The sequence below is a fragment of the Penicillium arizonense genome (assembly GCF_001773325.1).
Source record: "Penicillium arizonense strain CBS 141311 chromosome Unknown PENARI_contig010, whole genome shotgun sequence".
Classification (NCBI taxonomy): Eukaryota; Fungi; Ascomycota; class Eurotiomycetes; order Eurotiales; family Aspergillaceae; genus Penicillium; species Penicillium arizonense.
This window is the reverse complement of record NW_019173287.1, coordinates 529,713-550,850: the sequence shown is the minus strand read 5'-3', so window position 1 is coordinate 550,850 and position 21,138 is coordinate 529,713. Positions and strand designations below refer to the sequence as shown.

The 21,138-nt window shown below is 50.4% G+C and overlaps 7 protein-coding genes across 7 annotated transcripts; 3 read left to right on the top strand and 4 right to left on the bottom strand.

Annotated features, from left to right (window-relative positions):
- Window positions 1-275: 275 nt before the first annotated feature.
- On the bottom strand, window positions 276-3,368 carry PENARI_c010G08709 (DDHD family phospholipase; the record flags this gene model as incomplete). The annotated part of the gene is made up of 3 exons (XM_022632339.1): window positions 276-754; window positions 811-948; window positions 998-3,368. 3 exons carry the CDS (start codon window positions 3,366-3,368, stop codon window positions 276-278), a joined length of 2,988 nt encoding a protein of 995 aa, XP_022487850.1.
- Window positions 3,369-3,934: 566 nt separating this feature from the next.
- On the bottom strand, window positions 3,935-6,896 carry PENARI_c010G07931 (uncharacterized protein; the record flags this gene model as incomplete). Its single annotated transcript, XM_022632316.1, has 3 exons — window positions 3,935-4,789; window positions 4,848-6,624; window positions 6,673-6,896. The coding sequence occupies 3 exons, from the start codon at window positions 6,894-6,896 to the stop codon at window positions 3,935-3,937; spliced, it is 2,856 nt and encodes a 951-aa protein (XP_022487986.1).
- A 1,399-nt stretch (window positions 6,897-8,295) lies between these two features.
- On the bottom strand, window positions 8,296-8,563 carry PENARI_c010G02083 (uncharacterized protein; the record flags this gene model as incomplete). Its single annotated transcript, XM_022632150.1, has 2 exons — window positions 8,296-8,387; window positions 8,494-8,563. 2 exons carry the CDS (start codon window positions 8,561-8,563, stop codon window positions 8,296-8,298), a joined length of 162 nt encoding a protein of 53 aa, XP_022487785.1.
- A 328-nt stretch (window positions 8,564-8,891) lies between these two features.
- On the top strand, window positions 8,892-10,848 carry PENARI_c010G03229 (putative FAD monooxygenase; the record flags this gene model as incomplete). Its single annotated transcript, XM_022632185.1, has 2 exons — window positions 8,892-9,536; window positions 9,592-10,848. 2 exons carry the CDS (start codon window positions 8,892-8,894, stop codon window positions 10,846-10,848), a joined length of 1,902 nt encoding a protein of 633 aa, XP_022488020.1.
- Window positions 10,849-11,163: 315 nt separating this feature from the next.
- On the top strand, window positions 11,164-13,335 carry PENARI_c010G03387 (uncharacterized protein; the record flags this gene model as incomplete). The annotated part of the gene is made up of 8 exons (XM_022632190.1): window positions 11,164-11,198; window positions 11,365-11,479; window positions 11,563-11,628; window positions 11,881-12,003; window positions 12,057-12,185; window positions 12,854-12,891; window positions 13,006-13,161; window positions 13,269-13,335. The coding sequence occupies 8 exons, from the start codon at window positions 11,164-11,166 to the stop codon at window positions 13,333-13,335; spliced, it is 729 nt and encodes a 242-aa protein (XP_022487768.1).
- Window positions 13,336-17,914: 4,579 nt separating this feature from the next.
- On the top strand, window positions 17,915-18,418 carry PENARI_c010G01884 (DASH complex subunit DAD1; the record flags this gene model as incomplete). Its single annotated transcript, XM_022632143.1, has 3 exons — window positions 17,915-18,013; window positions 18,088-18,150; window positions 18,215-18,418. The coding sequence occupies 3 exons, from the start codon at window positions 17,915-17,917 to the stop codon at window positions 18,416-18,418; spliced, it is 366 nt and encodes a 121-aa protein (XP_022487891.1).
- A 604-nt stretch (window positions 18,419-19,022) lies between these two features.
- Window positions 19,023-19,990, bottom strand: PENARI_c010G09247 (Rho4-like protein; the record flags this gene model as incomplete). The annotated part of the gene is made up of 3 exons (XM_022632363.1): window positions 19,023-19,397; window positions 19,450-19,653; window positions 19,706-19,990. 3 exons carry the CDS (start codon window positions 19,988-19,990, stop codon window positions 19,023-19,025), a joined length of 864 nt encoding a protein of 287 aa, XP_022487962.1.
- Between the last annotated feature and the right edge of the window lie 1,148 nt (window positions 19,991-21,138).

Here is a 21,138-nt window from a genome sequence, read left to right as displayed (position 1 = left end):
GGTTTGTATTGTCTTCTTGGCTATGACTTCTGTGTTGTCTTTATATTTCTTGTCTGGTTCGTTTTCTTTTTTTGGTTGCCCTTGACAGAACCTGGCAATATATATCGCCGGGGATATGGATGTATGCGAACAGATGAGTGCAAATTGCATGTGGCCAACGACAACTTCATTTCTACATTCAACTCCTACAATAAGTGAATTCTAGATGCTCTATCTGTGGATAAAAGCAAAACACCAAACCGGAAAACCGTAGATGACCCATAGAAACCGCGAAATTAGATTGAACCCTTAGAATACTTCCACCCCTTCTTCTTCTCCGACCGAAAAGCAAGCAAAGTCCCCTCGCGCCCCTGCTTCCTAGCAATTTCAACAACCAAAAAGCGAACAAAATCACCAAGAGTCCAGTAACTACTATGCGCACTCAACATATTGAGGTACTGAATATTCAGCGGGCCCCCGCCGCCAGAAAGATAATAATCAATCTGGCCATTATCATTGAGAAGAAGCATTCGTTTCTCGGCAATTTCCTCACGGGTGAAGTCGTGTGTCTCCAGCTCGACGTTGGATGGGAGCTTCGAGATTGCTGCTGGTCGGGTTGGTTCTGCTGAGGGTAGGAAAGATGTTGGGGCTGAACTCCAGCGGAAGACACTGCCGAAGGATTGCCAGAATGTTGAGCTGGAGCTGGGGATTGACGCCATTTTTAGGGAGTTGGAGAGGTCACTGTCTACTGCTGCATTGACGCGGTAGGCGATTGCTAAAGGGGTTTAGTATATTGGCACATGGAGGGGGTTTGAAGGTGTTTAAACTCACGGTCGGTTGTGTGCATTATGTTGTATAGATTGTCCACTGCGAGACATCCATATTGACCTGGTTCACCGGCTACACCGCGCAGTCTGTCGTCACCTTCACTGCCTGGTTTATCTCTGCCTTTTCGGGGTAGAAGACTAGCTGTAGGATGTCAGTTTCGAGCTCGATGATCTTAAACTTGTTGTCTTACCTTTATTCAGAAGTAGGAAGAAGCCAACCGGGCTTCCACAGAGGAAGAGTTGTGTAGTGTCAAACTCGAAGATATCGCTGTGCAGTGCAGTATCGGAAAAGTCAAAGCGAGGCACATGTGTTGGCTGATTACTGAGAATGTCTATGGCCATGACACTTCCAAGGGAATGGGCAAGAAGATGTACACGGCCGTTTTCTTGGAACCCTGGATTATTTTTACACCAGAGGCGATACACGCGATTCGCTTCTTTCACCACCGCCTTGACCATCTTTGGCTTGTGATGTGAGAGATAGTACGGGATATCGAGCATCACGTCACTGATCAAAGATCGAACGGCTGGAAGCGTATGGGGTGTGATATCGTCCAGCGAGAAATTACTAGCAGTCGGGTCCTCGACGCCCGCTTCGATATCGGGGTCATCCAAGGATAGCTTGGTGCGCCAATTCACGGGAAGCACCATGATTCCTCCATGATCTTGGCGCACATGTGGCCAGACAGGTTCATTGTTGAGCTCCATATTGACTTCTCGTCGGAATGCATTGATGGCATGCGTGAAATGGAAGCTTTCCATCCTCTCAGAAAGTTTCTGTCCGATACCGTGGATGACGAGTACGAGGTCTGTCGGAGGTGGCCGCGATTCTTCCATCTTGCAAGCGTAACATACTTGCTCACCTGGAACTGAGGGTTCTCGGGATTGGGTTTTGCGGATGTAATGGCGGACATCGATGGGATTGGGCTTGGATGGATGTAGTTGCTCCCATAGCTTTCGATTGAAGCCTCGGACCACCGGTATCCCTATCTGCCTCCCCTTTCTGATTGGTCCCAGAGGTTTTCGTCCCCTCGAGGATGAGGGAAGTAGGCTGGGTCGAAGTATCTGGGCGTTGACCGCATCGACGAAAATAGCACTAGATGTGAGATAGGGTTTGATGTTCTCGGACTGAAGAGAAGTGCCGCCAGCGGCTTGGTTATTGTCAAATGTCAACAAATAATCTGCTCGACTCGACTCGGGGTCGCCATTCGTAGAATCTGGCTCATTTGTAGGTTGACTGGTAGAGACGGCTTCTTCCCTTGTCCACAGTGGATGGACGATTTTCATTTCAGCATCAGCACCGTTTTCCACACAGCTATTCAGCTCATCTTGCCAGGTATCACTCCAAGGCTTCAAGTAGACGTATCCTTCCTCCAATTTGTTAGCAAGCTCCGCCTCAACGGGATACATGGTGTTTTTGTAAAACCAAGTAGCTCGAACAACAGTCGATATGTCCTGGAGAGGGCTCCAGTATATCGGTTTCATCTGCATAGTGTCAGTACCATTTAAAGCCAAAAGAGACAAGATTAATACCTTGAGATTCGGCAGCTCAACCAAATGAAGCCGCGAAACACCCACTGGGATCTTTGATTGCGTGTTCGGCTCTTCTGTCCTCTCACTCTCTGAGTCCTGTGTTAACTGATCCAGGCTCACTGTCGTTCTGAGGCCCGAGGGCTTTGGCGCACTCCGGGGAGCAGTATTGACTCGTACTTCAGACTGCCATTCCTGTCCTCCGTCCCTCGAGGAAGTAGACTCATATGACCGACCGAGTGGCGTATGAGACTGAGAGGTAGGCGCCCGTATGAAAGGCGAGCCACTGATGCTTGCATCACGAGAACGATTGGCGCGTATACTGCCCATCTCCTCGTCACCAGCGTCGCCATTCTCTGGATCCAAAGTCGAACTACTTCTTCTCTTGGCAGCGATGGACTCATTCACAGAAGAAGAACGCGCTCGTTTCCGATCAATGGCGATACCTGTAGGGGTATCATGTTTCATGCCATCATCCGACGATGATCCCACGCGATCTACGTTTCCGAAATCTTGCGCTCGTACCCCAGAGCCGGTCGCAAACGCGAGCTGAGACTTGTGACTTCGAGAAGGTACATCGTCTGGGAATGAAGGAGTACTGCTGACGGTGCTCCCTCTGCTACCGATCAAACCAGGATCTTCTCGACTGGAGGTCTTCGGGCGGATCTGAATATTTGACCCCGACTCATGACCTGGAACAGCTATCCCAGAAAGCCCTTTCGAGGTTGTAGGCCTGGATTCATGGTGTCCCGCGATTTTGGCTTTCCTCGCCTCCCGTAGATCGCGCCAAGCACCCTCCAGGGCGATGTTATCCCTAGCGGAGAACGGCTTGGGGGGTATCCTCTCACTCCCAGCTCCTTGAGTAGCAGGCGGTGGCAGAGCCGCCAGTGGATCGTCGATTGGCAACGACGAGACATAAAAGAACTGCGCCCGGACCTCTGGCGGATAGGGAAGTGTCTGGAAGCTGGCGAGATCTGGTTCCTCGTCCGATAGTAAGCAGCTTTGACCGTACGTGTGAATCGGGCCCGTCATTGCGAGGGTAGCAATTTAAGCCAGTTGAGCTCCACTCCGATGGTGCTAAACGTGGATCGTAGAGGTGGTCATTGGGGGCCGGTGTGTTTACTCCACCACGCGATCGGAAACACCCGCGCGCTTGAAGATTGCATATGGAGAGTTCAGAGTGTCAAGAATTGAGAAAAAGAGAGAAAATGTGAGCGGTGACGACCTTGGAACACCCGTGATCGATAAGCCGATGACGTCGACCCACGTGTTTATCTACATACTACCGCGGAAGTATTCATGAGTGATATTCATTGTTATTCTGGCTATCCTGCATATCCTGGAGACAGTTATCAACTCATTGCTCGAATATCCACGGCATACATTGTGATCAGAAAAGAAAAGAAAAGAAAAGAACTGGGCAGCAGAAGAACCACCCGAGAAACTGAAGGTCTGGGGACCTGTCATCCTCAGGAAAGAGGGAACAGAGTATCGGAAACGTCTGAGATCAATTCACCGGCAGTAATGATCATTACGCACAAGTCCATGAGGGCGACTATCCAGACTTGGGAATGCCACGCTCACGAAGTGCAGTTTGATTAGCGACCATTTATACTCCGCCAGGTCCGACGTTGGCGACGGCCAACTGCAAGTTCAGCAGTCCAGCCAGCGGGCTCAAATGGAGCATTCTGATCATGATGAAGAGGCAAAGATGTCTTGGGAGTACACGAATTTGGCGAAGCCTCACGACGGCGCGAATGAGGGGTCCGAGAAGTACATGAAAAGCGCGAAATCGACGAAGCCGTGGGAGTACGCGGGTTGGCATAGGCGAAGGTCGAGCCAGGAGAGCTGGGGGTGCTTGGGGTGCTGGGTGTGTCAGGAGCACCAGAGCCGTAGGATGCACGCGCGGTACGAGCAGCACGAACTTGGAGGATCTCCTCGCGAGTACGCATGGCCAGAGTCTGCATGGTCTCCATGATGGAAGGAGGGGCCTGCAGGAGTTCCAGGATGCCCTCAATGTCACGCAAGTGCTTGCGCACGGCGGCATCGGGGAGACAGAAAGAGCGCACACTCGTCTCGGTGCAGACGGCCTTCCAGTTGCTGAAGATCGTATGCAGTAGCATTGGCTGGTTGGAGGCATCGCCGCCAAACTGGACGCTCTGGCGGTTGGCGAAGATGAGCTCACGCTGGGTGGACTGGTCGAAGCAGAACTGAGGGACACCAGGGCGGTTTTTGGAGATCCATTGCTTGTTTAGGCGGCGGATTGAGAGATCAGAAACGTGTCCGTCGTAATATTCGTCCATTAGGAACCGGTTGGCGGTGGTGACAATCAAGTATTCGAGCTCAGCGTAGAGCTTGACCTGGGTCTCGATGCTCAGAGAGAGAGCTGCGGTGGTCTCGATTGCGATGCTGGGGTTGGCTGTGGTGATGCGAGCTCGCTTGGCATCTCCAGTCTGTCAAAGCATTGTTAGTTTCTAAACAATCATAATCGACGAGCCATGATCCACTTACCAGATCTTTGATGTGTGCCTTCACAGTCTGTCCCAGTCCCTTGAGGCCTGAACTGACGCGTCGCTTGCTGCCCGTCTTTGTGGTATTGGTCTGATCAAGCCAACCGTTATTTCCGAAGAGTTCCTTGTTGAAATGGCGGCGTGGCAACGCATCGCTGTCAGACTCCAGGCTAAACTCATGGCTCAGAGCGACGTTGGCGGTGTCACTTTCGGCATTGTCTTCGATGGAGGCGGCACAGTTGTGTGTATCGTCGGAGCCCTCGGGGACGTGAACTGCAGTCTGTTGCCCATTGGTGAATTGAATGGAGACGTTGGCAGTCCAGTTGAAGTCGGTGGCGGGCTCTTTCTTGAGCATGTTTTCGATGTCGTCCATGAGAGGGTCCCAGCAATTTTGGTCGGAGTAGATAGCAGACTCAGGGCTCGATGCAGGAGCGGTTCCCGCACCAGCTGCAGCACAGCTCGAGGTGGAAGAATCACCCTTGAAAGGAGATGTGGCGGACTGCTTTCGAGAGGTGGAAACCATGTCAGAGAAAGAAACTGTCGGAGAGGGAGCCCTAGAGCGCTCAAATTGGTCAACATGAGACTCCGAAGTCAAGTCGCCAGAGCCATTGCGTGAAATGGAAAGAGGGGACACCATGCAACTGTTGGTACGGTCATTCGCATAGAAGGCGTACATCTCCTCCACGGTTTCAAACTTCCAGCCACAGACAGGAGGAGTACAGGCTCGCAAGTCAAGAGATCCAGCACCGTCAAGGGCATAGTGAGACCAGTTGCGATAGCCACCACGAACAGTCGCATTCGCATTTGAGTCGCGATCCTCAAAATGGGCAGGTTCATTCGTCCAGCAATCAAGAGGATTACCGGCTGGGAGGGGAGAGACATAATTGTGGACCACACGATGAGAAAGGCTTCGCACGCCACCAAGGGCATTTGCAGTCGCATCAAATTCATTCTTCCAGCCATCAGAAGGGGTGCGTGCCCGGTAAGGGGAGACATAACCGTCAATGGCGGGATGATCGTCGTAACCAGCATAAGACACTACACGACCATGGGCGCCAGCTTCCTCAGAGGAATAGAACTGTTCACTATCGGCGCATTCCCACATCACTTCCCCAGCAACCTCAGGAACAGCTGAGCGAGAAGGGCAACATTTGGAGGACTGGCAAAAGTTCACAGAGGGGGAATTCGGAGTAGTAGGAAGATCAGAGGAGTGAGGAGAGCCAGAGACTTGGATGTCAGGAGGATCAAGCGCGTCGTCGGCACTGTGAGGAATCCAAACTGTGACTGGCAAACCACCGTTAATTTTGGCTTGCCCATAAGTGCCGTGAAGTTCACCATCCTCGGACAGATACTTCCAATAACCGTTCATATCGACCTCACGCTCGAGCAAAGGTACCACCTCTTTGGTCTCATCGTCAGTGGTTTCCTCGTCAGTGGTCTCCTCGTTGTCATTGGTTCCATCATGCGAACGATCGAGGCGAGGGAAAGTCAGAGGCAAGTTGCGCATAGAAATATGGGCACTCTGAACCACAGCCTCCAGGTCAAATATGGCAGCTGTGTGGCTGGATGGTCCGGAGGGTGTTGGGGGAGGAACGGCATAAAACTTGACGTCTTGCAACTGCTTGCAGACAATTTCAAGTTGTTCGTTGCTAGCGGCCGAGGTGATGTTGCACTCGAGCTTCTCATCGGCAGAGTTGCAGGTTTCGACTTTTTGCTTGGGTAACAGAATTGAGGCATCCTTCCCGATTGGCGTGGGGAAAGGCTTACCAAGGGAAGAACTATTCGTAGTGTTAGCTCTTGAATCATGTCAGGGCAAGGATACACACTCGTACTTGGTACCCGGAATCATGGTCTTGTTGTAAAAAGCGTCCGCGCGATCCATTTGGGGTTGGTTGGCTTTGCGCCAAGCACTCAACTCAGGGTCAACTTCTTCCTCCATGTCGCGGTATCGCTGAAAGATCTGACCGGGGGTGGGGCGACGGTCGACGTTGGAGAGGTTGCGGCTGTGCCAGCCTTTGGTGGACTTGATACCACTGACGTCGGGGTACATAGTTGCAAATACAGAAACAATTGGGGTCAAAGATTGAACAAAGCTGCGACTGCTGTTGCAAGAAAGGAAACGGCGAAGTATGCGAAAAGATGAAGAATATGAGAAAGGATGAGAGAGCAGATAGATGGAATAGAATAGTTGAGCAGCTGAAGCAGTCGAGGTTTATTGGACTCTTCGTGACAATAGCCGGACATTGCTATTGAGGATTCATTCTGAGGCTCGATTGGGGTTGTCGTACAGACCTGAGGCTATTGTGGTTGGTTGATATCGGGATGAGGATGGTGGTCAAGACCCGATGACAAGCAGCATTTGGGTTCGGTTTCTCGAGACTCTTCCCAAAATGACAATGTTTCAGTGTAAATAGGAGCAAACAATCCCAACGGCCAATGGGAGCAGGGAAAATCAAAAATGAAAATCGACAATATCTAATTTGGATAAACGGGCCAATCAGAAATGAAAGAGAACAATGACGAAGAAAGCTTGAATGCTTATTCAAGTTTCGGACAACCAATCCCCATTCCTTCCCCAGCCCCCAACCAAAACCGACGACACCTGCCAGCTCATACCCAGAACATGCACGACTTCCGGGTCCGATATTTCCATGCTATCATGCCTGAGTCCACGACCAGAACATGGCGATGTCTGATACCGCTGCTTTTACAGATGGCACTTCTTCATATGGACTGCCTAGGCGGTGATGCTACACAAGTGACCGCTCTGGGCATTACTCGTTGTACGCTCCGTATATCGCCCGACAATGTTGCTAACCTGATCCATGATATTGGAAAATGGTCGTCGCTACGCCATGGCAGACACTACAGAGCCCCTTGGATGTGATAGCCATCTCAAATGTACCTCCTTAACAGTGTAGTCACCTATCCAATGCCTCATCTGTGTTAATTGTAGTCGATATAGTTCGGCACGGAACAACCTGTATCCGATATCGAAACCGCTTAATGCCTGACAGATGAGGTGTCATACCAAGGTCCCTGTTTTGCATGCCACTGCCACTCCCAATACCGAGATTCTTGTTTCTAGAAAACAATTACCCCAAGGCCACGGACGAGGCGTTTGGATAGCCGGGCTATCCGATATGCAAACTCGCCCGCGGACTTGCGGACAAACTACATGTATTGAGTTTGGAGCAATTTCAGGAGAGGTGGATTAGGTAGTTCATTGATGTTATCTATGTATCAAGCTTATACTGTTGTCTATGCGAGGAAGTCACTACGATGAATGTACTGATCTGTCTCGGGGTGTTCGGACGGAAGGAGCCGAGCAATTTGCCAGGGATAGATCCGAGAATACACAATTTAATTGTAGAAATACGATTGATAATGAGCAATTTAGGGTCTGGGAGGAAACCTCGGGTTTTCCGCAGTGCAAGTACCAGGTTAAACTACCACGACAGGGGACCGGTGGATGAGGCGGCAAGGCCCTCTCGGCTAAAATAGACAGTGGCCAATGGATTAGTCGGAAGATGGTCATTAACTTCTCGGAGTAGTAGAAAAAGGGGAATTAGGGCCGGGAAAGAGGAAGCTCAAGTAAATCCCGGACAAGCTGCCGAGAGCCATGTCACGTGCCCCACTCCACATACCGAAGTCGTTTCCGGGTGGAGACAGACTTCCCTGCAGCGACAAGCAGGGCTCGGTGATCAACGACGGCATTATGACTGTTCGCTGAGGCAGACTGGGCTGTCTGGCGCCCCCCACATTGTTCTTGCTGTGATGACTAACCACCAGTAACCTCGATTCTCTCGCCGCTGATTGGCTACCCCAGCCCTGCAACCGGAGCTCCCCACGATTCAGCCGATTGTGAATGCCGTGGATGTTCTCCGTGACTTAATCTTACCCCAGCTTCCGCATAGTATATAGAGCCCGCCATGGCCCTGGTTTTCCCTCTTTGTTGTGACTCCTGTGAATACTGTTTACATACACATACCCTTGGAACCATCACATCTTATACATAACCACCCGATACCTGAGTTCCTTCGTCATGGTCCAAGAGACTTACGACATTGTCATTGTGGGCGCCGGCCCCGTCGGCCTGCTCCTTTCGCTGTGCATGTCAAGATGGGGTTACAAAGTCAAGCACATCGACAACCGTCCAGTGCCGACCGCCACTGGTCGCGCTGACGGCATCCAGCCGCGGTCAACCGAGATCCTGCGTAACCTTGGCCTGAAGCGCTCGATCATGGCCTACGAGCCCGCTAAGGTCTATGATGTTGCCTTCTGGGACCCCAAGGCCGACGGATCCGGTATTGGCCGCACTGGCAGCTGGCCCAGTTGCCCCCGCTTCATTGACACCCGCTATCCTTTCACCACCCTCGTTCACCAGGGTAAGATCGAGCGTGTCTTCCTGGATGAAATTGAGAAGGCTGGCACAAAGGTCGAGCGCCCATGGACCATTGTTGGTTTCAAGAACGATGGCGCCAACGCCGACTACCCTGTTGAGGTCAACTTGAAGTGCTTGGATAGCAACGTGATTGAGAATGTCCGCTCCAAGTACCTCTTCAGTGGAGAGGGCGCCCGAAGCTTCGTCCGTGAGCAGCTCGATATCAAGATCCACCACAAGGACCCCATTGCTTACGTCTGGGGTGTCATGGACGGTGTCGTGCGCACTAACTTCCCTGATATCGAGGTAAGCAACTGCAACTGCTCGGTTTCATGGAATTGACTAACAAATCTATCTACAGACCAAGTGCACTATCCACTCCGATGCCGGTTCTATCATGGTTATTCCCCGCGAGGACAACATGGTCCGCCTCTACGTTCAGATCGCCTCCTCCACCGACGCTGACTGGAACCCCCGCAAGACTGCTACCGCCGAGGAGGTCCAGCAGACTGCCAAGAACATCCTCAAACCATACTGGATCGAGTGGGATCGCGTTGAGTGGTACTCGGTCTACCCCATCGGACAGGGTATTGCTGAGAAGTACACCCTGGACGAGCGTGTCTTCATGGGTGGTGATGCTTGCCACACTCACAGCCCCAAGGCTGGTCAGGGTATGAACACTGCTTTCCACGACGCACTTAACATGGCCTGGAAGCTCCACGCGGTGGAGTCTGGCTTTGCCAACCGCTCCATCCTGAGCACCTACGAGAGCGAGCGCAAGGATATCGCCGAGACCCTGCTGAACTTCGACGCCAAGTACGCCGCCCTGTTCTCCAAGCGCCGCCCCAATGCCGGCGAGGTTGGTGAGGCCAGCCACACCAAGATCGGCGGTGACGCCGAGGAGGATGAATTCGTCAAAACCTTCAAGTCCTCTTGCGAATTCACCAGTGGATACGGAGTTGCTTACCAGCCCAACATCTTCACTTGGTCCCCTAGCCACCCCGCCAAGTCCGCTCTGTTCAACATCCCCGGTGTTCACCTGACTCCTGGTCGTGCCTTCACCCCGACCACCGTCACCCGTCTCGCAGACTCCAACTTCGTTGAGCTTGAGCAGGAAGTCCCCACTAATGGCTCATTCCGCATCTTCGTCTTCGCGGGCAACCAGGCCAAGAGTAAGAAGGCCATTGCCGACTTTGCCGCCAATCTGGAGAAGGAGCGCTCATTCCTCTCGGCTTACCGCCGATCCGACATCGCCAATGTCTCATTCTTCGAGCGTCACAATCCCCACTCCAAGCTCTTCACTCTCTCCGTCATCTATGCCGGCTCCAAGAACACTGTCGACGTCGAGTCCATCCCCCAGATTCTGCGCGACTACCACCACCACCTGTACGCGGACGACATCCCCGATGTCCGCGTCCCCCAGGCCACCTTCGCTGCTCACGAGAAGCTCGGCTTCAACCCTGAGCAGGGTGGTGTCGTTGTAACCCGTCCTGACAGCCACGTTGCCTGCACTGTCCAGCTGGTTGAGGGCAGCGGCACTGTCGATGCTCTTAACGAGTTCTTCGGCACCTTCGCTACCAAGCCTCTGGGTCAGGACTCGCAGCAGAGCCGTCTGTAAGAATCTTGTTTCACGTATATGAGTTTGTTTATTTTTCATGATGTATATAGCTTTGTTTCGTTCATTGGGAGCGACAGCTCCAGCATGACTGGCGTTTATTTTCAAATTTCAGATATGAATAGATTTTCTCTTCAATATGCATCCACCTTCTCAAGATTAAATCTTTTGTATGTTCGTAGCTACTGAAGCCAGTCCAACTTCGTCGAAGTCACATGCCAAGCCTCGATCTCAAGACCTTTCCAGCTCCGCCCCGCATCTGCAGACGATCTTCACAAACACAACCCCAACACCCAACTCCCTTTGTCACATTCAAAGATGTTGTCTCTAACTCTGGAAGCCCAGCTAGAGGGGTAAGTCCCAATGCTCTCCATCTGCAACCCCCAATCCCAATCCCAATCCACCAAATCTCTGGTACATCGAACCTCCCCGCACCGCATTCCAACACGAAGAACCTCGCGCGGGCAGAGCCCTTCGCCAATTGTATCAGAAACTCCTTCCGCTAATATGAAAATCCAGCGTGACTGCCCTCCAGCCCACCGACACAGAGGAAAACCCTTACTACTACACCTTCCGCGTGTCATGCACTTCTTGCCATGAGACGCACCCGAACTGGGTTTCTTTCAATCGTTTTGTATGTGCGCGCTCTGAGGTGGAGATGTTTCTCCTCCGAGCTCGCTAGGATAACTTATTGACTGTTCTTCTTTTGTTACACAGGAAACGCATGAGATCCCTGGTAGTCGGGGCGAGGCTAATTTTGTGTGGAAGTGTCGTCTCTGCACTGTAAGTCTCCTTTTTCTTTTTCTTTTTCTTTTTTTACCTTCATATTTTGGTACTTGAATTGTGGTTTTGCTTGTGGTTGTTCCGTTTGGAGCCAGGGTCTAGTGGATATCATGCTTCATGCCTTGGGCCATATCTTCTCGATGTGTTCCCTCCTTTGGCTATCTTTCTTGCCCTTTTTGTGTCCTTCGCCTGTTATTCCCTGCACACCTCGTCCTGTTTTCCCTGCTCCCACCGCTAACACCAACAACACAGAAAACCCATTCGGCATCCATTCTCAACGCACCCAAGGCCTACGAAGCCCAGGAGAAGCGTAACTCCCAGAAGATCATCGAGATGGACTGCCGTGGCCTCGAATTTGTCGAGTTCAAGCCTGACGTGAGTGACTACAAACGAGAGATCTCATGTCATATACTGACTTCTCCACCCAGGGCGACTGGGAAGCCAAGGCTGTCGAGTCTACCACTACCTTCTCAGGTATTGACCTTCTCGAAGGCGAGTGGTATGACTATGACGAGAAAAAGGGCGAGGAGGTTAGCATCAAGGAGCTGACCTGGAAGGTTAGCCGCTAGGAAGATTGCAACGATGCAAGGTCGGCTTGAGTGTGGCCGAGGTTTGCTTAGCAACCTATGACCTTCATAAGAATGTTTCTTTTGTATTATTAATGTGCCTGGGGATGATTTCAAGCAGTGGTGTTGGGGTGATGATGCAAAAGGAAGATGACATGTCCGTAGTGGCAGAACGAGCCCAGAGATGGCCATTATTTTTTCTTACGTAGCTTGAGTAGCTTTCAATCTTTCAAACCAAGCATGAACTGTAGCATTTCAGCTCTCTATAACAATTTTCTTAACCAAAGAACAAGTTCACTGCCATTTCTACAAAGAAGCTAAAAGCGGTGTGGCACAGCGACCTCTGATTGGCCTACAATCACCGCCCAACCAGCTCACATTTTCGCGATGTCGCCGACTCCGATGTTCTCGCAGCCACGCGACCAGCACATCCAAACGGCGTGAAAGATCCTATCGCCGACTTCTTTCCCTTCACCTCTCTCCCGAAAACCGTACCGCACCACCTAGCCACTCATCACCGAGTGCACCACCCCAGTCACAATGAGCGTACGTCTCCCTTCGCCCTGAAACCCCAGTATCAAGCTTAAAAGATACAACTCACCTTCATGCCACTCTCACATCTGATCACCAGTGATTCAATTGCTAACCAGGCTCTATAGTTCCAACCACTCAACCCCCGCCCGTTCCTACAGGCTCAGTATGCGACCCTATCCAAACCCGGCCCCCAACCCGCATCATAATCCCACTACATCCTTCTGCAAACTATTGTCGCAACCATCGAGAAAAAGTACTAATAATATCTTCTCTATAGCGTCGGCACTGAAGTCCTCATCCGCCTCAAGTGGGGCCAGACGGAATACAAGGGCAAGCTCGAGAGCATCGATTCATACATGAACGTCTTGCTGCGCGATACGGAAGAATTTATCGATGGGAAGCCTACCGGTTCGCTGGGTCTTGTTTTGATCAGGTATGCCGTACCCGTTGATACCTCATATCTTGTGTCCCATTGGGATCGGGATCGGGATCACTTTTGTTTGGATTTGATTGGAATCGCTAACTCTTCTTTCCATTTAGATGCAACAACATCCTCTGGATGGGCTCCGCGGATAGTGTCGAGATGACGGATCTCGAGTTAAAATAATTCTTGTCGCATATGTTTCGGCGGGAGGGGGATGGATGCAATGCAATACAATTCAATTCACGCGTTGCATGAGTGAGGAGTGAAGTCTGAAGGTGTGAGGTGTGACGAAACTGCTGGATACCCGTGTCATGGCCGTCGGGAATGAGACCGACATCTATTCCATATTCATTTTCGTGCTTGTCGGCCTTAGACCTGTACATCCGCCGGGTTGGATATCGAATCGTTAAGATCACTCCCCTCGGGATGCTCAGGTTACATGTACATGTGCCCGGCGATCGGAGGGAGGAATTCTATTCTTCTTGCGTCAGGTATCCACTGCACGACCGGGGACCAGAGTTCATTGCTGCACACACAGACACAGATAGAGATGGAGATATGGCGACGATGTCCACTTTTGGACTGGGTGTGCTAGGGCTCACTGTTTTCAATTATCACGAGGCGTTTTTTCTTGTTGGCTTTTCGAAGTGGTTTTTGTGCATGGTCCCAATTGGCCAAAATCGAATCAATTACTCTTTATTCTGCATGTTGCACAGGACACTTGGTATGGATGGCCTGTGTTGCTCTTCTTCTTTCTCTTTCACTTCCACTTCCACTTCGAGTACGTACCTATATCCTCGTGTAGATAGATTGAGCATCCATTTCACACTGTCGCTTCTGGCATCTTGACCGTAATCCGTTTCGCTCTGCGCCTATGTAATCCAACTACCCACCACGCTAACATCCACCACGAAACCCGGGTATACAATTCTCGTATATCCTACTCGATACGGTGTACAGAACAGCGACGATCACCCAGGTTGAACCCACATAGCCAGAGACAGAGGGAGTCGGTGAGAACAACTTGGCCGATTATCGAACAAACCCAATCGCACTACCCGAACCTGTCGCGTATGCGTGTACACCTGCGCAATGAACAGAGGCGACAACGTGATCGATGTGGCGACCAGCCCAATACGGAAGTATGAGACAGCGACCGCATCGATAACAGCTGTATACCGTCGAATTGGACCCCCGGTTTCATCTTTCACATCTCCACCGCCACTGGCCTTTCATTCTGGGTGGGGATAGATGGAGGAGATGGCTTGGTGAGGCCCACTTGGTTGTTGGGCACGGAGTGTCTGTTATAGTACAGTACGTAGCTGGGGCGAACGGCACTACGTGGATTGTTTCGTGTTTATTGGGGGCTCAGGTGGCTTATAGCTCATAGCTCATAGCTCATATGGTACAAGTCACAGTACATGTACATGTAGGTGAGTGGCTTGTGTGTGGCGGATTTCTTTTTATAGAAAGGAAGCCGATCATGAGTGCTTACGAACTCGTTGAGATCCCCAGAGAGAGGGTGGTGTCTGCACTATACATGAGTGTGCCTCCGACGTCATGGCGCGAATGATTACTGCAGGCATCCACTGTCAGAATTACTGTGAACTACCGTGAGAACTACTGTAGGGGTAAACGCTAAGCCCCGTTTACTATAGCCTGAGGGAATTTCACTGTGATCATCGGAGGGGTAGCGTGCACAGAAGAGAAAAAGTATACAGTAGGCCGATCAGATTGGGGGCACACACACACAGCTCAGGCCTCTCCAAGGGGTTCTTCACTCGGGCCCTAACAGTCAATGGTCAGCGTTGGGAGGGTTTGGTGGAGCAGCTAATGGGGCGATGATCAGCATTTGGTGGCGTCCAAAGCATTGCCTCGGGTACGTAGTCTGTGGAGATGACCCTACACGCATGTGCAGAGTGCAGAATGGGGTCTATTTTGATTCTGTGGTATAACTGTGGTGCTCCAGGTACTACAACCCACGTACTACATAGTGTGATACTCTACAATATCGAATCAAGCTGATTCGGGTCCGATCTTCAGTCTACGGATCTTATACCTAGCCTATCGAATCATCTTTTCTTCTCTCCCCTGATCTTCACTCGGGCTCCACTACAGGGATCGAGAGTGGTTAGTTGCATATCTCACGCCGTTCACTGGAAGTCATTTCCAGATCCCTACAGTATTACCTGTGACCTTTTAAAAAAAGTCTCCTCCCCCTTCTATCTTATTTCCTCATATCCTCTCGCTTCTACACTTTATATACCCCGCAACTCTGCAGCAAGCCCAAACCTGCAACGCTCTTTGTCTCATCTGGCGCTCGCATCCTGCATAGACCCATACACCCTCGTGACCCCTCCGTCTCTATATACTTCACCTCCACCTCCACCACTTGCCCTAAAATTAGACGGTGTTCGCGTATTATTCACATCACATCAACATGCGCGACACACCCTCCAAATTCATCGAGATCCTCGATCCAAAGGACACATCCCGCATGTCTGACTCAGACGTCCGCCTAGAAGATGTCCTCGCCGATCACGAAGCAATAAGCAGTCGGCCCCGCTCTTCAACACAATCTTCCACAAAGCCCATGGACAAATCCATGTCGCGTTGCAACTCTACCTCTCCCACCCCACGCTGGAAGCGTTTGAGCAATATCCTTGTGCAGCCTCGTCGCAACCCTTAGCTACACCGCCTCTTACCTATACAGAGCTATCTCCGTGGTGGAGGAGCTCTGTTCTGCCATGTGCTACGAAATTGAAGTTACGGATATATTCACGACTTGACTGCGCTGTGCGATTTGTGTATCGGATTCGGTTCTGGAAACCGAACTATACAGTCTAGAAAGGAGTGCGGTGTCAGACTGTTCGCAAACGACATAACGAAATAAATGAAATGAAAGTGAAAGTGAAAGTGGGCGATACGTGAAGAGTTTGGCCCAGGGCTGTTTTTGGTCCAATTGATAAGTTTGGGGACAAAACCCCACTTTGGCATTTTTAGCTTGGGAATGGGTTGGATTGGATTTGAGTTGCATATGAGTATCGCGTTGATGTCCAGCGGACATCGAGAAAATGAAATCGCCTCACCAAAAAAAGAAGCTGAAATGAAGGGAGTCCGCGACTTTGGGGAATGGTGTTCATTATTCACTTCTTGTTGATACTTTACACATCCTTTTCTTTTGGCTTCTACCTCTTGCTTATTTTCCTTTTGCTGTTTCGCTGCTCCGCTGCTCCTCAGTAGCCTGAGCATATTTACTTTTGATACCCAATACTCAAAGCAGCGAACTACACTACATTCTCCGTGTTCCACATAACCACCTATCTATTATTTCCTCATCTCCGTACCTGACAAATACCAAATCAAACGGACCCCATAGACAATCCTCACAACCCTCTCACACCCCTGTCCAGTCAGGATATCCCGAATTAGCCGTGAACACTCCCATTTGCCCAACTCCCAATCCTTGTAACATAACATGTGCATGTAAGTAACAGATCTAACGTGTGGACCCTGGCGATGAGGGGTTATCTCGGAGTGGACCACTTGTACTACAACTACAACCCCTCGGTTAATTTCGATCCAATAGAAATGATTTGGCTAAAGAAGGTTCAGGCGTTGGGGTAGGGTCAAGGTGAATGTCGGTGAAGCTAGGATCTATATTGATGTTAAGTCTGTCTCAACAGAGACAGACCTGACACAGCAGTTCTGGTACTAAGTGTTATTATTCGCTTGGTGTCTCCGTCCCTGCGCCGGACCATTCCGAACTTCGGGCTTGGACCGGGGACTGGGCGAGGGTTGATGAGAATTTTGTACGAAGTGGTAGGTACCTTTGCATCTAGATCTTGATGGATTCGCGTTGTGGAGGGAGCTGTGTGGTGTTTGATAAAGGCATTGTTGTGCAAGGTTCGGGATGGAGGTGCTTTTTTTGGTGGTTTGCTTTGTACTTCACTTTTTATATATGGCGACGAGAAAGTCTACAACTAAGCCCTAGCTAACTCATTTGCTAGCCTCGATAAGAAAGGCGGCGCTAGCGTCGGTGTCCTTCTACTTGGTAGTTTCATTCCTTATATTTTAGTTCTTTGCACGTACATAATCTAGAGCCCTAGACTCTCGTCCTATGCACATATGAATAGACTGTCAAGTAACGGTAAGTCTGTAATTGTCCTCCAATTGGGGTGGATTAAGCGATCACCTTCAGTTCCGAGGTGCCTAGCAATGGAACCGTACCTTTTTAGAAACCACTTGAAGAATGGGTAGTGGCAGAATCGTTCTACCTCCTACACCGAGCCTCTTGGAAGTGTGTATGTTTAAATGTAGACTTCTACTCTCTAAATGTATGCTACCAAAACTGGCATGCAAGGCACTGCTTTATTCGCGGGATTTTGATTCAAAGTAGAGTAACCGTACTAGAAATGAGTGTAGGATACGCCGTTCAGTGATGTTTACTTCGGATATCCAAATCTCTTATCACTGCCCCACCACAACTTCCCCCGACAACATCAACTCCATCGCGCACCCTTAGACAACAACCCGCTCCCATCGGAAAGTACCTCCAATACCCCGAGCGCAGTCGCATCCACATCCCTCCTCGCCAAATCTACTACCGTGAGCAGCGACCCAAACCCACGCCTCAAACCCGTCGCGTCTCCCCGTGGCATAAGTTTGCCGACAATACCCAAAGACGGCACCAGTCGCGCCTATCTCGTTTGGCCTGTGACAAATACTCCAATTACACTTCTATTCTCATATTTTCGAAGATATGGCCTGGGTCCAGTCAACACCAGGCTCAGGTGGACGCGCCGCATCCCCGACTGTTTTCGAGCAGCAGCGGGAGGAATTAGTCCGGGACATTGCAGTGGTAGGTTGGACCTTTTGCTTTTGCTCTTGGCCCAACAGCTGGTGGTTTCAGTGGTGCTAAGTTATATGTTTCAGGGTATGGAGCAGGTTCTTCAAAATATCAACCGTCTGAATCGGAATCTGGAGAGCGTTATCGCGGTGAGTACCAGGACCGATTGCACGTTGCTCGGAGAAGATCTCCTGCTGATAGATTTATTACTAGGTTGGGAATGAATTCGGGTCTGTGGAAGCTCTATGGTCTCAATTTGAGAACTTTATGGGACGGCCGGAAGAGGAGGGTGAAGAGGGCAGCAATGGCAATGGGAATAGCCATGGGAAGCGGAAAGTGAGTGGGGAGAGCGATGTACCCATCAAGTCAGAGATTAAACAGGAGCCTGAGGAGGGTGAGTCGACTGTCATGCAGTGATTGTTTACATTTAGTCTGCATAGGCTTCGGCGTCGGGCTGTTTTGTTTTACCTTTTAGATACCACGCAGCACTCAAATTTCCTTTTTACAAGACAATATACGAAACACAAGCTAGATCTACGATCTCTACTACTCAGGAAGGGATTAAACATAAGTCAAATGGATTGTTTCGGTAACACATAGGTCTCGCTTCGCCAACAGAACAGATCAGATAACATAAACAGAACACCAGTCCCATGCATGCCAAAAAAGAAAGCGGCAAAGACCCGAGTCATGAGAGACATCAATTGGAAAAAGTGGACACGGGTCATAAAAAAGGGCCAAACATAAGACAAACAGGGAAACAATGGAATAAAGGAAACAGCCTCCAGCAAAAAGAAACAGTCGAGATCATTGTAGGGACCGCACAGCGTATCCCCACGGACAAGGGGTGTGAAAATCATGTCTAGCTTTGTCCAGCTTACCACATGTCAGATGTAGAGATGCTCAGGCAAGCAAGTCGACGAAGCAACCAGGCTTGTGGTCCGGCCAGGGGAGAAGAGAAGGATAAGAGGGTGGTTGAGAATGGAAGTGGAGGGACAAGCCGTGTTCCTGGAGAGTCAATCTACAGGATCTTGCAAGTGCGCTTCTTGATTTTCTTGCCGGGGCGTTGACCTCCTCCGGAGGGTATGGCACTGCTGCGATCTTTGCGGCCGATGCGGCCTGGTTGCTGTGTCGAGAAGCCTTGTTCTTCGATTGAGATGACCGAGTCGACGGCCTTGGAGAAAACCTCATCCACACCGCGCATCTCCTTACTACTGCATTCGGCGTAGGTTGCACCCATCCGCTGGGCCACGTTCTGACCTTGCTCTGGCGTAATTGGTGTCAAGCCTTGGGTCTTTAGAAGTTCAATGCAGGTTCTCTTGGTGCGCAGATCGGACTTCAGGCCGACAAGGATTATTGGGGTTGTGGGACAGAAATGCAGAACCTCGGGGTACCACTACACACAGGTTAGATAAATTGGGAGAAAGGGATTGCAGTTAGCGACTCACCTTATCAACAACGTTCTCCAATGAAGCGGGGCAATCAATAGCAAAGCACACAAACAGAAGATCTGTCTCGGGATACGACAGTGGGCGCAAACGGTCATATTCCTCCTGGCCAGCAGTATCCCAGAGTGCTAATTCGACAGTCTTCCCTGAAGCCCGATGTGTGGTCTGTGTAATGTAGTTCTCGAACACCGTGGGAACATATTTCTGCACCATCGTCAATATCAGGGATGCATAATATATGTTGTTGTGGACTTACCTCTGGGAAGTAACCTTGCGAATAGCTTATCAGCAGACAGGTCTTTCCACAGCCACCATCACCAACCACTACAAACTTTTTGGAGAAAGAGGGCGGCTGGGTGATATTTGTTGCTTCGGACATCCGTCCGCTGGAGAAACTGGTGCTTGTGCTGGCAGTGCCGTGGCTCACTCGCACGCTGTCGCTGCGCGCTCTGCTGTGACGCGGTGTCAAGGATGGAGGAGGGGTGGCAAGAGAGCGGCGGCGCGAAGCAGCATAGTATTGGTCCTCGTACATAGCACTCATGGTGGAGAGGTGGATACGTGGAATGTGGTCCCTCGTTTGCAGGTGAAGTATTGACGTGTTTGACGTGTGGGAATGTTGACAGGTGACAGTTGACAAGTTTTCCGGGAGATATGTTGAGGGGGTTCAGGTTGTTGAGAAGGGAGAATACGACAGATCTAAAAGATCTCGATGAGGATCGTCGATAGAGGGTCTGTCAGGGCGAGACCCGTGTTTACACTGAAGCTGCCATGGCAACGGCCGTGTCGTGATGACGCCACGGCTCCGCTTCCCATGAAAGTCTCGATATCTTGTCACTTTGAAGCACGGCTACTCCGATCCTGTTTCTTTTCTTGGAGAGGATCCGCCTCAAGCCTCCTCATTTCCCCACCGTTCAGCTCGCCAGAACCGGATCGGCCTATATACAGATTACCGGATTGGGGTGTCATGTGATTGTATCTCACTTCCAAGGTTACTTGGTTAAGTTATAACTTAGATTAGTTCTATAGGCAACAAGATTTTTTCAAATTAACTTAACCATAGGAAAACAGGTTCTAGCCGGATTTCATGTAGAGATATGTATAAGCGAAGGAGGCTCTACCTCATGCATGTGCTAATCCTGCGAGTGATCTCCCTCGTATCGTGCCCACAATCCGACTAGAGTATCCCACAGTGGACTCACGGATCTGAAAAAGAAACTCAGTTGCTATGATGTGTCTTGTCAAGCAATGGTCTACCTAGGTACACAGGTTACCATGATAACGCGCTTTGCCTCTAATGTGTTGTCCAACTGCGTGTACTTCTATGTTTAAGTTAGATGTCTACTTTCTACATGTGAATCTTACATAAAAGATGACAAAGTTGAGCTCAGCCGAGCCTTGCGGGGAGGGGCTGAGTATTAGTGTTAGTATCGCGGCAATGGTATTCGTCAATAGCATTCACGCCAAATTAGAGGCCGAAAATATATTGAAACAATATATAACAGAGATTGCGTACGACCTTGGGAGGGCACACATGAAGTGTGTAGCAAGTAAGAGAATACACGCAGGACCAAAGCCTCATATATGACCATAAATGACCATAATGTCATTGAAGTAAAGAAGTTAATCAACCTCGGCGATTTGCGGTGACTAAGCCACACACACATGGCCAGGGGAGGATGATCTCAACTT